This window comes from Meleagris gallopavo, chromosome 1, assembly GCF_905368555.1.
Source record: "Meleagris gallopavo chromosome 1, MGAL_WU_HG_1.1, whole genome shotgun sequence".
Classification (NCBI taxonomy): Eukaryota; Metazoa; Chordata; class Aves; order Galliformes; family Phasianidae; genus Meleagris; species Meleagris gallopavo.
This window is the reverse complement of record NC_139404.1, coordinates 74,574,860-74,593,521: the sequence shown is the minus strand read 5'-3', so window position 1 is coordinate 74,593,521 and position 18,662 is coordinate 74,574,860. Positions and strand designations below refer to the sequence as shown.

The 18,662-nt window shown below is 39.4% G+C and overlaps 1 protein-coding gene across 9 annotated transcripts in view; it reads left to right on the top strand.

Moving 5' to 3' along the window:
• The window catches only part of TULP3 (TUB like protein 3), a 36,382-nt gene that overhangs the window by 10,194 nt on the left and 7,526 nt on the right, over window positions 1-18,662 (top strand). For 3 of the 9 annotated variants that reach the window (XM_010717246.4, XM_010717222.4, XM_010717229.4), the window contains exons 2-5: window positions 7,279-7,330; window positions 12,295-12,457; window positions 15,023-15,196; window positions 17,218-17,351. In XM_010717246.4, the coding sequence (XP_010715548.1) occupies window positions 7,279-7,330; window positions 12,295-12,457; window positions 15,023-15,196; window positions 17,218-17,351 (523 nt within the window). Of the gene's footprint in view, window positions 1-7,278; window positions 7,331-7,807; window positions 7,824-8,668; window positions 8,862-8,914; window positions 12,172-12,294; window positions 12,458-15,022; window positions 15,197-17,217; window positions 17,352-18,662 lie in introns of those variants that run through there. The other 6 variants (XM_010717237.4, XM_085234373.1, XM_010717241.4 and 3 more) reach the window with 5 other exon arrangements.

The following is an 18,662-nucleotide window of genomic DNA, read 5'->3' as shown; positions in this document are numbered from 1 at the left end:
ACCCTCCTCCATTAAGTGGGTCACCTTGTCATAGAACGAAATCAGGTTTGTCAGACAGGATCTACCATTCGTAAACCCATGCTGACTGGGCCTGATCCCCTGGTTGACCTTTAATTGGTCTGTGGTCGTTCCCGAGATTATTCATTCCATAACCTTCCCAGGCACCAAGGTGAGACTGATGGGCCTGTAGCTACCAGAATTATCTTTCCAGCCCTTTTTGAAGATGGGCATCACATTTGCCAGTTCCCAATCCACTAGGACATCCCCGGTTAGCCAGGACTGCCGAAAAATGATGGACAGTGGCTTGGCAACATCTGCTAACTCCCTCAGCACTCTAGGATGCAATCCATCTAGTCCCATGGACTTGTAAGCATCCAGCTTTCACAGCAGGTCCAAAACTATCTTGTCATGGATCATGAAGGGCTTATTCTGTTCCCCATCCCTATCTACCAGCACAGGGGGCTCTGTTCCCAGGGAGTAACAATTCTTACTATTAAAGACTGAGGCAAAGAAGGCATTCAGTACCTCAGCCTTATCCCTATCCTTGGTGACCAGGTTGCCCTCGGCATCCAACAAGGGATGGAGATTCTCCCTAGCCTTCCTTTTGCTATTAATGTGTTTATAAAAGCATTTACTGTTTACCTTAGTGGCCAAGCTCATTTCTAACTGCTCTTTGGCTTTTCTAATTTTCTCCCTGCACAGCTTCACTACATACCTGTAATCCTCATAAGTAACTTGCCCACTCTTCCAGAGACCATAAGCTTTATTTTTGCTCTTGAGTTCCAGATAAAGGTCTCTTTCAGCCAGCCCGGCCTCCTGCCCATCTGCTTGTCTTCAGTGACATGGGGATGGTCAGGTCCTGCACCTTTAGAACAATTTCCTTAAAATATTCCCAGCCTTCCTGCAATCTCACGCCCTCCAATACTACCTCCCAAGGGACCCTCTCAACCACTGTCCTAAAGAGGTTGAAGTCCGCCCTCCGGAAGTACAAGGTGGCAGTTCTGCTGACTCCCCTCCATGGTTCAACAAGGATAGAGAAGCCTAGCATCTGATGATCACTTTGCCCCAGACGGCCTCCAACCTTTACATCCCCCACCAGACCTCCCCTGTTAACAAACAGCAGGTCCAGGATATTGCTTCCCTTCGTCGGTTCCCTCACCAGCTGTCAGGAAGTTATCTCCCACACACTTTAGGAACCTCCAGGACTGTTTCCTGTCAGCTGTATTATAGTTCCAGCAGATGTCTGGGAAGTTGAAGTCCCCCACCAGAACAAGGGGGAGTGACCTAGAGACCTCACCCAATTGTTTATAAAGCATCTTGTCCACCTCTTCTTCCTGGATGGGTGGCCTATAGCAGACTCCCACAATAACATCAATCTTGTTGGCCTTTGCTTTTATTCTGATCCATATGCTCTCAACCCTATCATCAACATTATTAATTTTCACACATTCATAGTCTTTTTTAACATAGAGAGCTACATCACTGCCTTTCCTACCCGGCCTGTCTCTTTTGAAAAGCTGGTAGCCCTCCATCACTGCACTCCAGCTGTGGTAGTCGTTCCACCACGTTTGCGTGATGGCAACTATATCATGACTTTCCGAACATGCAATGACCTCCAGCTCCTCTTGTTTATTTCCCTTGCTGCGTGCATTAATATAAAGACACCTGAGCTTGGTCTCCTTGCGAGTGGCAGTAACCCTAGTACCCTCATGAACACACTCAGTTGTTTCCACAGCCACCAACCTCACACCTGCCCTCGTATTCTTCCTACAAAGGGGTGAGTCACCCTCCTCTTCCACCAAATCACAAGACCATGGGGTCTTACAAGCACATCCCTCTCCTGCAGGCACAGGGACATTACGTTCAGGCTCTGTATTAGTGACCCCAGTTACACCTCCACCCCCCCTTCGTACCTGGTTTAAAGTCCTCTGAATGAACCTAGCCAACTCCCGTCCTAAGACCCCTCTTGATCGATGGGAGAAGCCACTGCTATCAGCCGCTAGCCAGCCCAGTCTCATGTAAACAGAGCCGAGGTCAAAAAACCCAAACCCCTGCTGGGCACACCAAGCTCTGAGCCAGGTATTAATCCGTTGGCCCATTATATTGAGTCCCTCATTATTTCCTATAGCTGGAGGGATAGAGGAGAACACAACTTGTGCTCCTGAACCCTTTACCCGTCTCCTCAAGGCTCTGAAATCCTTTTTCAGAGTCCTTAGGGAAGTTCTGCCTAAATCATCACTACCAACCTGAAACAACAGCAAAGGATAGTAATCAGTGGGTTGGACTAGGGAAGGAAGTTTCCCATATCCTTAACCCGGGCTCCCGGGAGGCAGCAGACCTCCCTGTGTAGAGGGTTTGGTCTACATATTGCCCTTCTACTGCTCCCTTCAGCAGAGAGTCACCAATAACAATGACCTATCGTTTTTTCCTAGTTAATGAAGTTTTAATGCTAGGCGAAGACTGGTCAGACTTGGGGAGCACCACCAAGTCTAACCATTTTGTGAGGCTAGTGTTTCTGTTGTATTTTCTTGTAACAACTTGTATTGTTTATTGTTATCTAAGTCATCCTCTGAAACCTGGACTCTAAACTATTTCTGTTTATTTTGTGATCTCCAGAACTCAAACAGGCAGAATCACAGAGGCAGTGAAGGTTAGAGGGAGCCTCTGATCATGTTCTCATTCAACCCCACTGTTCCATAGGTCAGTTGGAACAGGTTGCACAGAGTGGTGTTCACTCAGTTTTTGAGCATCTCCACAGAAGGTCATTCCACAACTTCGATATGCAGTTTGTTCCAGTGTTGACTGGCCTCAGTCAACAGAAAAATCAGAAAACAAGAAAAGCATTTTCTTGTGTTCTGATAGAATTTTTTATGTTTTAAACTGTGCCCATTGTCTCTTGTTCTGACAGTAGGCACTAGGGGCTCCATCTTCTTTATGCCTTCTCATAGGGTGTTTATATACCTTGTTCAACCTGCAGAAGAGATGGTTCCAGGAGGATCTTATCAATCTCAGCTCTTGCAACTCATATGAGAGATGCTCCAGTCACTCAGTACAGCTTTGTGGCCCTTTGCTGGGCTTGCACCAGTACTTCCATATTTTCCAGGGGGCCCAATAGTGGCCACAGCACTGACTTTGCCAGTGATATGCAGAGAGAAAGGATCATTTCCCTTGACTTGCTGACAGTGTTACTCCTAATCTTAGAATCATTTAGGTTTGAAAAGACCCATAAGATCATTCACTACAACCATCTTCTCCAAGTCCACAGCTATACTATGTCCCTAGTGCCTCATCCACACATCTCTTAAATACCTCCAGGGATGAGGACTCCACCATTTCCCTGGGCTGCTTTTTCCAATGCCTAAGCACCCTATCTGTGAAGAAATTCTCTCTGATAACCAATCTAAACTTCCCCACACACAACTTGAGGCCATTGCCTTGCATCCTGTCACTTGTCAACTGAGAAAAGAGAGCACCAACCTACTTGGAGCAACCTTCTTTCAAGTAGTTTTAGGGAGTGATAAGATCTCCCCTCCAACCTCCTCTTCCAAACTAAACAGCCCCAGTTCCCTCAGTCATTCCTTGTAACTCTTGTTTTTTAGCCCCTTCATCAGCTTTGTTACTCTTTTTTGCACAGGCTCAAGCAGCTCAATATCCATCTTGTGATGAGGGCCCCAAACTGAGCACAGTGTTTGAGGTGTAGTCTCACCATTGCTGAATACAGAAAGGCAATTACTTGCCTAGTCCTGTTGGCCATACTATTTCCAGTGAAGGCCAGGAGCTATTGGCCTTTTTAGTCACCTGGGCACACTGCTGCCTTATGTTCAGATGGCTGTTGACCAGCAGCTCCAGATCTTTTTTTACTAGGCAGCTTTCTGCCACTGTGTGGGATTGTTATGACCCCAGTGTAGCACGCAGCATTTAGCCTTCTTGAACACCATACAATTGGACATAGCTCATTGATCTAACCTATCTAGATCCCTCTGCAAAGTTTTCTTATCCCTGAGCAGATCAGCAGTCCTGCCAAACTTGGTGTCATTTGTAAACACAGCCCTCAGTGCTGTTGGACACTTTTGTGGTGAGGGTACATAGATGACTCAAGCTCAGCTAGTCAAACAAGACAGCATTAAGCTGTTTCTGAAAAAGGGGTAACATATGCTTTAGTCTTTGTTTCACCATAATTAAACTTTTTTCCATCCTTCACTTCTTGTTTTTGTTTTTATTAGTATGTTCCTGTTCATGCTACAATCTCGAGTGTTTAAGTGCAAACAATATTCCATTGCATTCAGAAGACCATAATTTTATTCTAGGGCTTCATGCTTTCACAAATACTTGTTTTGAAACTGAAGATAGATGGAGGTAATTCTTTTGAGTGACTATTTCACCTTTCCTGTATCATTTACCCTGTAATACAATTTGAATGTCTATTAAGAAGCAAAGGTTTGTCTCCCTAGTAAAAAACTGGTTGGACAACTGGGCTCAGAGAGTTGTGGTGAATGGAGTTAAATCCAGCTGGCAACTGGTCACTAGTGGTGTTCTTCAGGGTTCAATATTGGTGCCAGTCCTGTTTAATATCTTTATTGATGATTTGGTCAAGGGGTGCACCCTCAGTAAGGCTCCAGATGACACCATGCTGGGAGGATGTGTTGGTCTGCTTGAGTGTAGGAAGGTTCTACAGAGGGATCTGGATAGGCTATATCGATAGACTGATGCCAGTTGTATGAACTTTAACAAGATCAAGTGCCAAGTCCTGCACTTTGATCACAGTAACCCCATGCATCGCTACAGGTTTGGGGCACAGTGACTGGAAAGCTGCATGGAAGAAAATTATCTGGGGGTGTTAGTTGAAAGCCAGTTGAGCATGAGCTAGCAGTGTGCCCAGATGGCCAAGAAGGCCAGTGGTGTCCCATCTTCTGTGAGAGTTAGCATAGCCACCGAGACTAGGGAAGACTAGGGGACTGGGACATCCCCTTGTACTTTGCACTGGTAAGGCTGCACCTTGAGTACTGTGTACAGTTTTGTGCCCCACACTACGAGATGGAGCTGGAGTATGTCCAAAGAAAGATAGAAGCTCATGAAGGGTCTGGAAGGGAACTGTAATTGTTTTGGAGAAGAGGAGGTTCAGGGGAAACCTTATTTCTCTCTACTACCTGAAAGGAGGTTGTAGCAAGATGGGAGTTGATCTCTTCTCCCAGGTAACTAGGACTAGAGGAAATCACAGAATCACAGAATTGCAGGGGCTGGAAGGGACCTCTAGAGATCATTGAGTCCAACCCCCCTGCAAAACAGGCCCCCTGCAGCAGGCTGCATAGGTAGGCAGGTCTTGAATGTCTCCAGAGGAGAATCCACAACCTCCCTGGGCAGCCTGTTCCAGTGCTCTGTCATCCTTACTGTGAAGAAGTTCCTTTGTATATTGGTGTGCAGCTTCCTATGTTCCAGTTTATGGTCATTTCCCCTTGTCCTGTCCCTATAGACCACTGAGAAAAGCCTGACCGTGCCTCTTTGACTCCCACAGTTAAGATATTTATACACAATAACCAGATCCCCTCTGTGTCTTCTTTTCTCAAGGCTGAACAGACCCAGTTCGCTCAGCCTTTCCTCATAGGAGAAATGCTCCAGGCTCTTTATCATCTTTGTGGCCCTCTGCTGGACTCTCTCCAGGAGATCCTTGTCTTTTTTGTACCGGGGAGCCCAGAACTAGATGCAGTACTCAGGTGATGTCCTCAAGTTGCACCACGGGAGGTTTGTGTTTGATATTAGGAAGAAAACTATTTCAGTGGCCAAATGTTGATTGGAACAGACTGTCCAGTGAAGTGGTGGGATAACCATCCCTTGGAGGTGTTCAGGAAACATATAGTTGCAGCACTGAAGGACACGGTTTATTGGGCATGGTGTTGACGGGTTGACTGTTGGACTTGATCTTAGAGGTGTTGCAAAGATAGATTTGGATTAAATTTACTATTCTCTTTGCATTAGCTAACAAAATTCATTATTAATCTGTTCATGATTTGTAGCAAATGCTTTTTGATAGCACAGGTATCTCAGTTTATTATTATTATTCTTAATTCTTTTCTTCTGCATGATATTCCTATTTCTCTGAGTTGGGGCATCCGTTTAGCTATGAAAATGACAAAACATATGCATGTATTTCAGCCTTGAGATTTTTTTGTTTGTTTGTTTTTGCATTTTATTTTTTGTTTTGATATAATTCTGGAATGTTTAACTTGAAAAGTACCCAGTATTTCCTCAACAGAGTTCAATTTTTTAATTTAGTGGCAAGTAGGAATAGAAGTTAACTTCATGGCTTGTGTTTTGTGGAAACCTCACTCTACCTTTCTCCTTGTGTCCTTTTTCAGTTTTCCTTTTTGGGGTTACATTCAGCACCATCTGCCAGCTTGTGACTTCTCATCATTGGTCATTTTGGCACCTAGACCAGAGAGTGAATTTCCTTTTTAAATTGAAATTTTGGATAGTCCTGCATGCCATCAATAAAATACATAAGATTTGTCCATTTCCTGTATTAAATAACTTCTTCCTTCAGTATTGTTCTTTCACTACAAGAGGGGTCTTTATCAAAGCTATGTAGGAAGAAAGTGCACAGCTGTGATAGGCAGAGTGTATGTGTTCATGTCAATTAATTAACTTTCTCGTTTTTAGAGTTGACAGCTCTAAATTGCAGTTTTTGTAATAATTCATTCTCATCTAAAAGGAAAGAGAAGACTATATGGATCACATCTTAGAACCAAAAAACGGAGTTATTATGAAAATTAGCTATAAAACAAATAGGAAAATAATTATTTCTTATACCTGCAGGAATTGAATAGTTGTATATACTCACAGATATTTAGAGTAGTTCTGGTAGAAGGAGAAAATAGTGTAACGTTGACCCACGATGAAACCTAAAATTGTGAGTTAATTTGGAGTTGGTATTGTATGAAGGGAGACTGATGAATTGCTTTAAACTTCATTAAGTCTTCATATGTAAATTGTCTGAAAGCCCAATTCAGTAGTGGCTTGTGATCTGTCCATGAGTAATGAAAGTTTTTTAGCTTACAAAATATTTTCAGAGCAGTTTAATTCAGTGACTGAATCCTGTTTGTGACAGAAAATGAGGTATGTTTCTTTTATAATGCCTTATAACTTGATCTTCCTATGGGATAGAAATCATGCTTTACAGTTGTTTTGAAGTCTTGACAGCTATGTTGTAGTCTGTGGTTGTCATATTTTCTTATGATGCAAACTAATTTCTAGTAATAATTATTTGTTTCTTGCCTTTTCCAGCATCTTTGAGGATGAAGGAATGAAACTACGACAGCTGAAACTAGAGAATCAGGTAAGTGGTTGTGCATAAGCTGGCAAAAATAAAATGTAAGGAAAACAAACATTAGCCATCTTATTTTAGAAAGGGAAGTTAAAGTCTTTGTTTTCTCTTTTTCTCCCTTCTTCTTCCTTCCCGCTTTTTCTCTTGATCACCTGGCCTGTTGTCATTTACTTTGTAATTTGTTCCTCAGAACTACATAAGGTATACAGCAACCATGAGTCTAGGCCACATTGTTCAGTTTCAGTTGTGATATGCAAGGCTGCAGATGAAGTCACAGTGTCATAGAAGCTTGAGAACTGGGTGTGAAGTGATTAAAAATGGTCTGAAGAATAAAAGCAGAACTGATTGCTAACATTTTTCATTAAAGTTCTGCCTGACTTCTCTTAGATAGCTTGTATGGCTTGTAGGTTTGACTTCTTTTATGCGTTTATTTTTTGCATGTCTTACTCATTTCATTGGGATTGAATCACCGCAAGGCAGGAATGAATAGTGATGTTGGAAGACTGTAAGTAATTAGCATTTTGAGTCTCAAAGTAAAAGGTTCCCTGAGCAACCAAAAGATGTTTAATACTATTTTTGAAAAAGATATCCAGTTTCTTTCTACTTACTGTTATTTTTGTCTCCTGCAAAACAAACAAAAAATGAAAACAGAACAACACATTTGCAGCCAAGCATTTATCTAATATTAGATTTTGTCTCTTTTTTTAAAGCAGCTGGGTACTGTTTGCTGGATGCTTAGATCACTTGCTCATCAAATCAATAAAGTATCCGTCCTCTGAAAATTCAAGTGCTTACCTAAAACTTAGAAGTTGTGAGATTATTATAATTATCTATCTGTCCATTTCACATGGAACAGAATTCACTGTATTATGTTATAGATTAAATTCATCAAGGTAGAACATAAAGTTGTGTTGAAATTACAGTTTTTAGAAATTCTGTCTCATCTGAGGATCTTTAAGTCAAGACATAATATTTTTCAGGGAACTGATACATTAGTTAATAGCCCTCTTTCTCAAAACTTGTTATTTCTAGTTTGAGTTTATATAGCTTTGAATCCAGGCAGATTCATTATTGACTTGACCTCCGTGTATATATGGACACTTACCTAACACACTTAAGAACTGGGGAGTTAAAAATATCCTTGGCTGTATTTGTAAAAGCTACCTGTAAACTTTCCAATAACGCATGTTGTAAAAAGAAAACAGTAAGATAATGAAAAGCTTTAGCTTGAGAAAAAGGTCTTGGAAGTAATTTGTGAAGGAGAACATAGTGCTAAATGCCATTTAATAACAAGTTCCCATGAGAAGGATAATCTGACTACTTGTTGATGAACCTTGATGTCCATTTCAGGACTGTTGGCTTGGGTTATGAGCCAGTAGCAACAAGTGGCTCTTTTTGCTAGGCACTGTGGTCAATGTATGCCAGTTTGAGATATTGTCATGGAGATGCATCACTGTTCCAACAAAACAAAGCTGCTGGGCTGGATGGAATTCAAAGAGTCACAGAATTCCTTTGGAGCAACTGCCAGTTAAGCAACTGAGAGGTAAATTCATAGAGTTCATATACTTCTACAATTTGATTCAGGGTTCAGAGTTTTCTGTGGTAGTGGCTTTTTTGTTTGTTTGTTTCTTTTTTGTTTGTTTTTTCCTTTTTTTTTTTTTAATTTGATTGAGATTGCAAACATCAACAGAACTGACAACTAGAAACTTTCATTAAAATATATTTTAACACCCCAGTTCCACTGTAGCTTGGTTATACTTGGTAAGAAATGCTAACAGTCTCTTATTTAGGATTGTATATTTAAGTTTGAATGTTAACTTTGAAAGTCTGCTTTTATCTTTTACACCACTTGTACCATGCTTTCTGAAGCACTAAAGGTCAATAGCAGGTCACAGTTAGACATAATGGACTCATTACTGTTTGTAGCAGATACATGCTTAAGCAATTTCTCTTAAACAGTTAGAGGAACTGAGATAAGAATTGCAGAATGTTTTTGTGAGATACAGCTGGATTGTGTTTAGCATCTTTGACCACATGGAGAATCTAGAATAAACCTTTGATGTTTCATGGGCATGTGTCTCTTATCCATCTTTATGATGGATTTTGAACCCTATCATTTAAGTGTTGTTTATAATGATGCTTGACGTCAAGATCTATCTGTGCGTTGTATCTGTCTGCCCCAAAGTTTTTGTCTAGTATACTTCGTTTTCCTTGAGAAGAGAGTGGATGACTTCTCAGACAGTGCTTATTTCTTTAGCAGTAGAATGTGCTTCCCTGTATCTTTTGAGGTATCTGTAGCTCAACCTGTACTGCTGCTACCTCTCTGTGGATGGTAAAAGCTGAAGGCTCTTTCTGACTGCATTTAATATGATATTAGTCTTGACACTTAGGTTTTGTTAATGCCATCATCACTAGCATTTATCCCTGCTGTCTTATTGTGAACTAAGGAGGAGCTGGAAGAATAGAGCTTATGCCTCAGAAATCCATTCCTTGTAGCCTACTAAGGTAGATCACGTCAAGTAATAAATAGTAAATTGCACCTTCAAGAGAAGTGGTTGAAGCCTTGTTGTGTATCATCTTCCTGTTCATCGCAGTAGTAGGAAGAATACCAGACTACTTTGCTATGGTATATGCATCTGATGCATTTGGCTTCTTAGACAGCTTATTGGAAACTCACTAGAACCAGAGTTAATGGTTTGTGATCATTTAAGCATTTCTTTATTTTTAGTTATGCTTTTCTGTGCTGTACTTAGTACGTGGAGTTTGCAAAATCCTGGTGCCTGTTATTTATTTAATGAGTTGAATGTTCCTGTGTCGTGTGATTTTTTGTAATTATACATGAAATTTTACTATGACACAGGGCTGGAGAAAAAAATTGGTTAGTAGACGGAAGCATGTTTTTTTAAACTTGACCTTAGTGGAATGAGTCTAAAGACGCACAGCACTGAAGGTAAGACTGCTTTGCAACCTTGTGTAAAGAGAAAGAGCTGCTACCAACCATCCCATCCATTAGCTTGTAAATTTTCTTCATCTCAATAAGCAAAGTTTTAGAGAGAAACCTGTTTAAATCACTATCAAGGTTCATCACTTTGATTATCTTGAAGTTCTTGTGAAAATGTTTGTCACATCTACCAGCAATAAAGTGTATGTTCCAATATGCTTTAAAAAAAATCTAATCTTGTAGAATAATCAGTAAAGTAATTTTAAAATCATTATGTGCTATACTGACTCCATATTCAACTTCCAGTTCTAACAGTAGCTATGTACTTTTTTACTGTTTTTAGGATGTGTTTATTTTTCATCTGTCCGTTTACTAAAAAATATAACTGAGGATTTTCTAAGAATTTCAATTTACCTTACCTTTCTCTAGACTGATCTGATAATCTCTATGCAATTCTTTGTATTTTTAGGATGATCCTTGCAAATAATTCTGCAGTAGGTAATACTACCTGTGTTGCAGTCTAGTCTTCAAAGTGTAATCATGTGGGTTTTTGCTTATTTAAGTATTTTGGAGAAAAGTACCTGAAAAGCATAAAGAATAAAGAAAAGGCCAAGAACTGAATTGTGCTAGAACTTTTCAAGGAGAGGTTGCCTGTGAAACTGTTGCAAGCAGAGATAAAAAGCCTAACAGGAAAGGAAAAATCCCATGAGATAGAAGAATCCTAACAGGAGAGAAAAGAATTTGAAAATCGTTTGTATCTCAAGTGAATTGAGTTATTGGTACTGATGGATCCTTGGAGACTGAGAAGAATTTGGTGAAGCAAGTTTATTTTTGTCCTCAGGAGGAAGTTTCAGGGTTTTTTTTTCAGGTACCAAAGAAGCTGTCATGGGTAATCTGCATCTGTGGGAAGTGGTCTGCAAATCTTCATCATGCATCATCTTAATTTTTAAGATTTAAGCATGGCTGCCTTTAAAATGATGCAGTGTCTGTATTTGCTTTAAGTTTGGAAGTTCTTTCTGTTTACATTTAGTAGGAAATCATGAACATCAAGTGTGTCTGTATGATGGAAAAATAATATTTTGTTTTTAACACTAACACTGGAATTTCTTTCAATCCTGAATTAAATACAAATATTTTGTAAAGTTGATCAGTTTTTGTGTTACTAAATCAGTCTTATTTTAATGACTGATTTTTATTTGTTTCTTTTATTCCTCCGTCTTATCTCTTAACATTAGTTTCTGGGAGCTGTCTCTTCTGAGTTGTATCCTCTTGTGAGATTGTGGCCTTTGTCACAAAGACCATGTCCTTTGCAAATCTTGAACTGCTTTTACTGTTATATAAAGTAAAAATGTTATAAATGTTGTGGCAGCAGTGACAGAGTGAGCCCCAATGAAAGATGATTAGAAATGGTATGCTAATACAATGAAAGACTTAACTGCCATGTAATCAACAGGAAGGGAACTTTTATTCTGACACCTATGTTGGTGATAGTTCTTTTGATATAAATTTAGTTTAACTGTACAAACCAATGAGGAAAAGAATATACATTCTCTTCATGCTTGGGAAGTTGTCCTAGGAGACAAAATGTTGAGTAATTTAATTGTAACTACATTGGAAGGAGTGGAGAGTCCTTGTGAGCTGGTTGGTTTGCTCTGTCAGCTTCAGTATAATGAATGGAGTAATAAAGTTTGCAGTACATGCTACATTTATAACATATACTTTATAAAATGTTCCACAGTTGATTCTAAGTGACTACTGAATTTGGCTGTTTATATTAAGGTTTACTGCAATTTTGTCTGGAGAAGAGGAGTTAAAATTATCTGTTGATGGTCTCAGGATTGGTCTCCCATCAGTGGAGAACCAAAAGCAGCGTATCTCTCCAGACACTGCAACATCTCTGCCTACGATTTCTGTGAGTGATAACAGGAGCACTTTATTTAGGTTGATTGGAAATCCTCATCAGCGGCTGAGGTGCTGGCTCTCTGGCAGATGTGGTTACTTACCCTTATTTCATGCTTTTTCTTTTATTTCACAGAGAGCTCTTCTAGAGAAAAAGCAGAAGAAGAAACGTCTTGATCCCCTGATGGTGCAGCCAAATCCTGAGGCAAAGCTGCACAGGTCAAAGCCCAAAGGATGTGAGGAACAGACTCCTTTAGTAGAAACTCCTACCACTTTCCACAATATTGTTGTGTTACATGGTAAGTAACTGATTGTAACAGCGTTCTGCCAGCATGCCACTGCATGCATTTTATGTCATAGATGGTCACCTGTATTGCTGTGACAGTGGTCAAGCCATAAACTAGACGGATCACAAACCTTCTTATGTACACCAATAGAACTGCAGTATAAAATGACAGAGAAATATTGAAGTGTATAAAAAAGTAAAAATTCTCACCTTCAATTTTGTGACAGCTGAGAATCTTCATCTGCTTTAGAGTAATCTCTCCCTTTTGTTAGGGTAAAAAGAACTGTAGAAATGGGTTACGAACTTTTGCATTGGTAGGGAGTTGCAAATCCCTAAGAGTCAGAGCGTTTTCTGAAGCAGTAGGATAAAAAAAAAAGGATAGTCCCATTTGATAGCCTTTACTGTTCTTCATGGTATCATGGTATGCTCTATTTCAAAATTGAATATGACTAAATCATAAATAATCAAAACAAAGGGCTTGTGAATACCAGATTAGATTCTGGCTGTTTTTTATCTCTTCTTTTTTTTCTTTTTTTTCTTTTTTTTTTTTTTTGCTATGGCCTTCTGGGAGACAACAGAAACATGACAAGCAAGTTATAGGGATCCAGAAAGGAACAAACATGATGTGATCAGGGAGCCAAACCCTCCCGTGGTCTGGAGACATTACAGAAAAATAGCAGCAATTTTGTTGAGAGTGAAAAGAAATGCATTAGTGAGAGCTTTAAAGACTTGCATGTCATAGGATGGAAAAAAGAGTAACGATTAAACTCCTACATTGTAGCAGAAATGTCAGGAAGTAGTTTATGAGAGCTAAGATCCTGTCAGCCTATCAAGAAAGTAATAGCAAATAGACTTTGAGATGCATACTAATACAGAATGTTGTAGTGCCACTGTTAGGTTAATAGGAACTTAATTTGTAGAGTAAAATTTGGAATAAACAAACAAACCAGAGTTATCTAGTTGGAAAACTTGGCTCTGGGCAGCCTGGTGGATGGCGACCCTGCATATAGCAGGGGGGTTGAAACTAGATAATCATTATGGTCCTTTTCAACCTAGGCCATTCTATGATTCCGTTCTATGATTCCATGTGTGTTTGGAGCTATGATGTCCCCTGAGATCCTTTCTTTTAAATGTTTGGTGTTTTTTTGTTATCTAGATGTCTTTCACAATCTTAGGAGGAAAGTGTTGATGTGGATGATAGCATTTATGTATTTAAAATTAAATGGGGGAAATCTGGTAAAAGAAAACTTGAAGAGAGTAAAAAATATAGTTAGGTAGTTAGGAAACTTCATTATTACCAAAACTACAGGAAAGAAAAGAGAAAACTAACTATTCCACTAGCTTCCACAGTTCTGAAGCTTCTTTAATCATGTCAGAAGTCTGACTAGATAAAGCAATGCAGTTTTAAGATGAAAAGTAGTGGAAAGGTAACACTGTGCACTACACAAACATGTTTATAATATGTAGGTTACCTGAAAGTAATACCTCCTATTTATTTCCATGTAAGCTACAACAGATAGGAAGAACACCATAACACTATTTGATAGAGCAAATTCTGAGCTACAAAACATTAATTTTCAGCATACTCACTCCCATTAGCTGTGCATTTTGATCTCCAGTGAGCAAGAGCCTGCATTCAGTACTTGTAAAAATAAAAAATAAAATGAACATTTGCACCAGAGGAGGTAATCTACTATTGCTGTCACCACTGCTGAAATGCACCACGCATCGCCTCCCTGTGCTAACATCCACTGTTCAGTCTATAAACAGTCAGGAAATGTTGATGAATGTCAATGGGTATGATTTTTTCCACACAGAGAAATTCAATTCCACCTTTGCTTTTCACACGCAGTTCTGTGTCAGATGCCATTTTGTCAGGCTGTCACACAGCAACATATGCCACGATAATGGAATATTAATGGGAAGGTTCATTCTCTACTGCCATACCACCAGTGTTTGTCTTTGATGTCATTTGCCAATGTAATAAAATAGGAGGCTGCACTTTCAGAGCAGCTCTTTTATTATGCCAGACCATGACATCAAGAGATCTTGCCCAATTACAAAATGCAGTGCATGCTGTTTACGTGTTTAAACCTGGAAATCTCATTTCTACTGAAACTAAGGCAGGCATGAATTTACTATTTGTTTGGCCAATGCCTTTGGATATTCTTAACAAGTTGCTTTGTGATGTTTACTATAGAACACTCATTTAACATCATTTCTTGTAAACAAAGAGTTTGAAGGTTGGAGCAGGAGAAAAAAAATAGTTGCCCATAAATAAAGTTACACATAACAACTTGCATGGCAAATATCACACATCTTAATTGCTCTAGCCATTGGAAAAAAATAAAAGCAATCGCCATATTTATAAAAGGGGAAACTGATATATGTAGCGTTGGAAGTAACAAGAGATCTGTATCACAGTAAGGCCTAGCTTGACAAAAGTTGAATTCAACAAGAATATGTAATACTTTAAAGGCGTGCTTAAGTAAGAAAGGATGAAAAGAACAACCATTCTGGGATATATCTTCAACTGTAAAAATGAAACTTTTACAGTTTGTTTCATTTTGGCTTGCAGGCATTCGTGGACCAGTTTCTTTGAAATCAGAAGTAGAAGATTTAGGAACCAAACTTCAAACTTTCTCTGTTGGATCTTCCATAACAGCAGAAAATGCAGATGAGGAAAACAATGGACACACTCTAACAGAAACATTAGGCAATGCAGATCTGCAAGAAATCTTACAAAAACGAGGTAAGTGTTGATAATGGGCAGATGTGTTTTTTTAGGATTCCTTTGCTTGTAATCTTTTTTTTTTTCTGTAGCATTAAAAATAAATAGAAAATTAAGAAATATCGAAACAAGTGTTTGTAGGGCTTTCATGGAGAACTAGTAGATTGTACAGAATGCACAAATGCAGATTTGCAGTTTCTTCTTCTGTTATTAAGCGGATACAAATGTATAATTACTTGGCCTTTTCAAATAAGTTAGTGACACAACTCTGCGTTTCACGTTTTGTTAAAATTCAGGGCATTTTAATTCCAGATACTATATATCTGGATATGATACTTGAATATTTTTACAAAAATAGAACCCTCTTAAACCACTAATGCTATGATTTAACTGTTGATAGTCTAATAAGAGAGATGTTCTTCTTGAGTCAAAGGCTGTATCCCACAGAGTACTTTCCCATGGGAGTGTCCATCTCTGTTGCTGAGTGACTTATGTGGCTGTTAGTACTATAGGAAGGCATTTTGTTGAACGTAGCCTAAACAAAATAGTTTGTAGCGCTTAGTACAGTAAGCAGCTTGTTTTATTAGAAGAGCATGCATCCCAGAATTTTTCCAGTATTCTTCATAAATACTGCTATGTATAGGAATAGTTCTGTTCATTTGTCACGTCCAACAGCTGTTTACGTACGAATAGCAACATCACAGAAGATTTAGGGAAAGAAGCAGGAGAGAATATCCAGAAACTTCAGCAGAAATTAGTGAAGGTAAAACATAAACTGTGAATGATGAAATTGACTGGAGTATTAGGGTTAACACCTTTCCTCTTTTAAGCATGCTTTGAGAAGTTTACAGACAGATTGTTAAGATGATTTTCTGTTTTATCTGAGATAAAGAATACCCAGCAGTGCCCCCTATATTAGAACATTGTTGTAAAATTGATTCACAGAAAATAATTTGGCTATAGCAGACTAAGCCTATTAATTTTCTATAGTGCATTATGTACTTTTCCATTCTACAGCAAAATTAAAGAATGGAATCACAGAACCAAACAACGTAACTTCATGTAGAGAGGAAACACCAAACAATGATACATATGGATATTTTATTTATCCACATCACCTCTATACAGCTGTGATTAAGATTAAATATACCCTGGGACAATCAAATCAGTAGTAGTATTTGAGACTTGATGAGTTATTGCTGCTGATATACTGATGATATAAAACAGGAGAAGCTCTAACTAACAAATTGTCCATTTCAATAACACTAAGAGGAAATGATGAGGAATGTAAACTACAGGGTAGGTTTTACCTACCAATACAGAGTTGGATTGCCTTTTTTGTTTTTGAACTACGGAGAAATTGTTGTTTTTTTGCATATAAAAATAAGCAAAATTTAATTTATGATATAGTATATTGCTTGGTAAAATACGTATTAATGAAAGCTTTATCAGCCACAAGTTGACAGCTGTAAAATGTTTCTACTGCTATCAGTATTATATACTGTATGGGGCTGCTGAATCATGGCCTGAACCTCTGATTAATCACCTGAGGTGAGCAATGAGTCAGCCATGGGAGCACAGGTGAATTGCCTTCACCTGTGCTGCAGGAAGAGGTGGAGCCTGGCTGCACCTCTCCTAGACCCATTTAAGAGCTGACTGCCAGTGGGGAAGGATCTCTTCTGGAGATCTACTCTACTGGAGTTTCCTTTGTGAGCTCAGGTTATGGATGAGTGTATCTATCATTTCTGTTTCTTGCTTTGGTGTAATAATGTCATAGCCAAGTTCTCTGTTATACCTTAAAATCTCTATATTTGTTAATTGTATGCTGCTATACCAATACCATAACATCGGTATATTCATTAATTGTACATATACGTAATATAATCAGAATTACAATGCTTAGAAAGTAATATAGCAAAGAAAAAAAATCAGCAATTTGAAAAAAAAAAAAAGTTACATAAAGGTTATATATGAATTAGTGATGCCATAGACTCATGATACTTTCTTTTAGAGGTTATCTGCTTGACTCTGTGTTCTGACAGGAATTTCAAGTAGTTTAAATTTTGATGAGGAAGAAACAGAAGAAGAGGAAGATGTAAGTAAGAGACCAGCATCTCAGTCACCACATCCTGAATCTGAGAGGCCTAGTTCTGCAACCACTGAGAAATCCTTTGCAGTAGGTGTTTTGAAATGAGTTTCTGATGAGAACTGGGCATGTTATTGATTTTACTACTAACCCCTTCAGCAGTGTGTTAAAATGCTGTATTTGCAGTTATTTTTAGTCCTTGAAGTCAGAGGACAATATTGTCAGATAATCTAACAGAAGAACATCTAATTAATAGAAAAACCTTGTAGTCATCAAAGGATCAATGATGGGTGAAGAAACATATGACCCAAGTAACCTAATCCATGAACAGGGAAACGCTCTGAATCAGCTGCTCCTGTGATGCTCAAAGAAGAAAGATTAGATCATTGTCTCCAGTTCAAAATCTGCAAGATAATTCAGAGAAGCTTTGAAATGCCATACAAACTAAGAGGGATTGCTACCTCTATTAGAGGTTGCATGGGACGGGATGCAAGGGGGAACAGAATTTTGGGATGGAGTGGGGAAAACTCTGGGATTGTATAAAGCTTACTGTGAGGTGCTAGAGAGAGGGACACAAGGGAAGAGGATCAAGTTGAGTCACGAGACAGCAAGCATAAGAAAACAAGGAGTAAATAGAGAGGATAAAAGGCCCCAGAGATCCTGGATCCTGGAAGTCCATGCTAATATTCAGGTGACCCAACTGAGTGTATTTGTGAGGAGGCTGTGTGTGTACTGTGCTACATTAGCCAGTGAGTAGTACAAGAGATCTAGTTGCTAATAAATCAAAAAACTGAGGTGTGGTTGACAGCTGCTGGAGATGACTTGACAATTCCTCATGAGGAATTGTATGTGTACTCACTCAGATTTTATACTGTAGGGATAAACAAGCAAACTCATTCATTGCCAAGATGAAGGAGGGATACTCCAAATTTTGCAGTCTACAGGGTTTCACAGAATCACAGAGCATTTTGAGCTGTAAGGGACCCATAGGGATCACAGATTCCAACTTCTGGCTCCCCACAGAACCACCCAAAATTCAAACCCTGTGTCTGATTGTCCAAGCAGTCATTGGACAATACTGAATTCTAGCAGCTTGGCACCTTGACCACTACCCTCGGAAGCCTGTTCCATGATCAAGGACCCTCTCAGAGAAGAACCAAACCAAACACCCAACTTGACCCTTACCTAATGCAGCTCTGTGCCACTGCCTTGGATTCCACAAATGAAAGTTTGGGAGGTGCTGGCCCGTGTTTTCCTCTTCTCTTAAGGGAAGGACTGAGAAGCACCCAACTCAGGGCAGTGGGCACTGGGCTCCCTCCCTCCTATCCGAGGGCCCAGGACTCTGAGTTGAGTGAGCCTTCCTCGCTGCCCTGCCTAGCAGCATGTTGACATCTGTCCCAG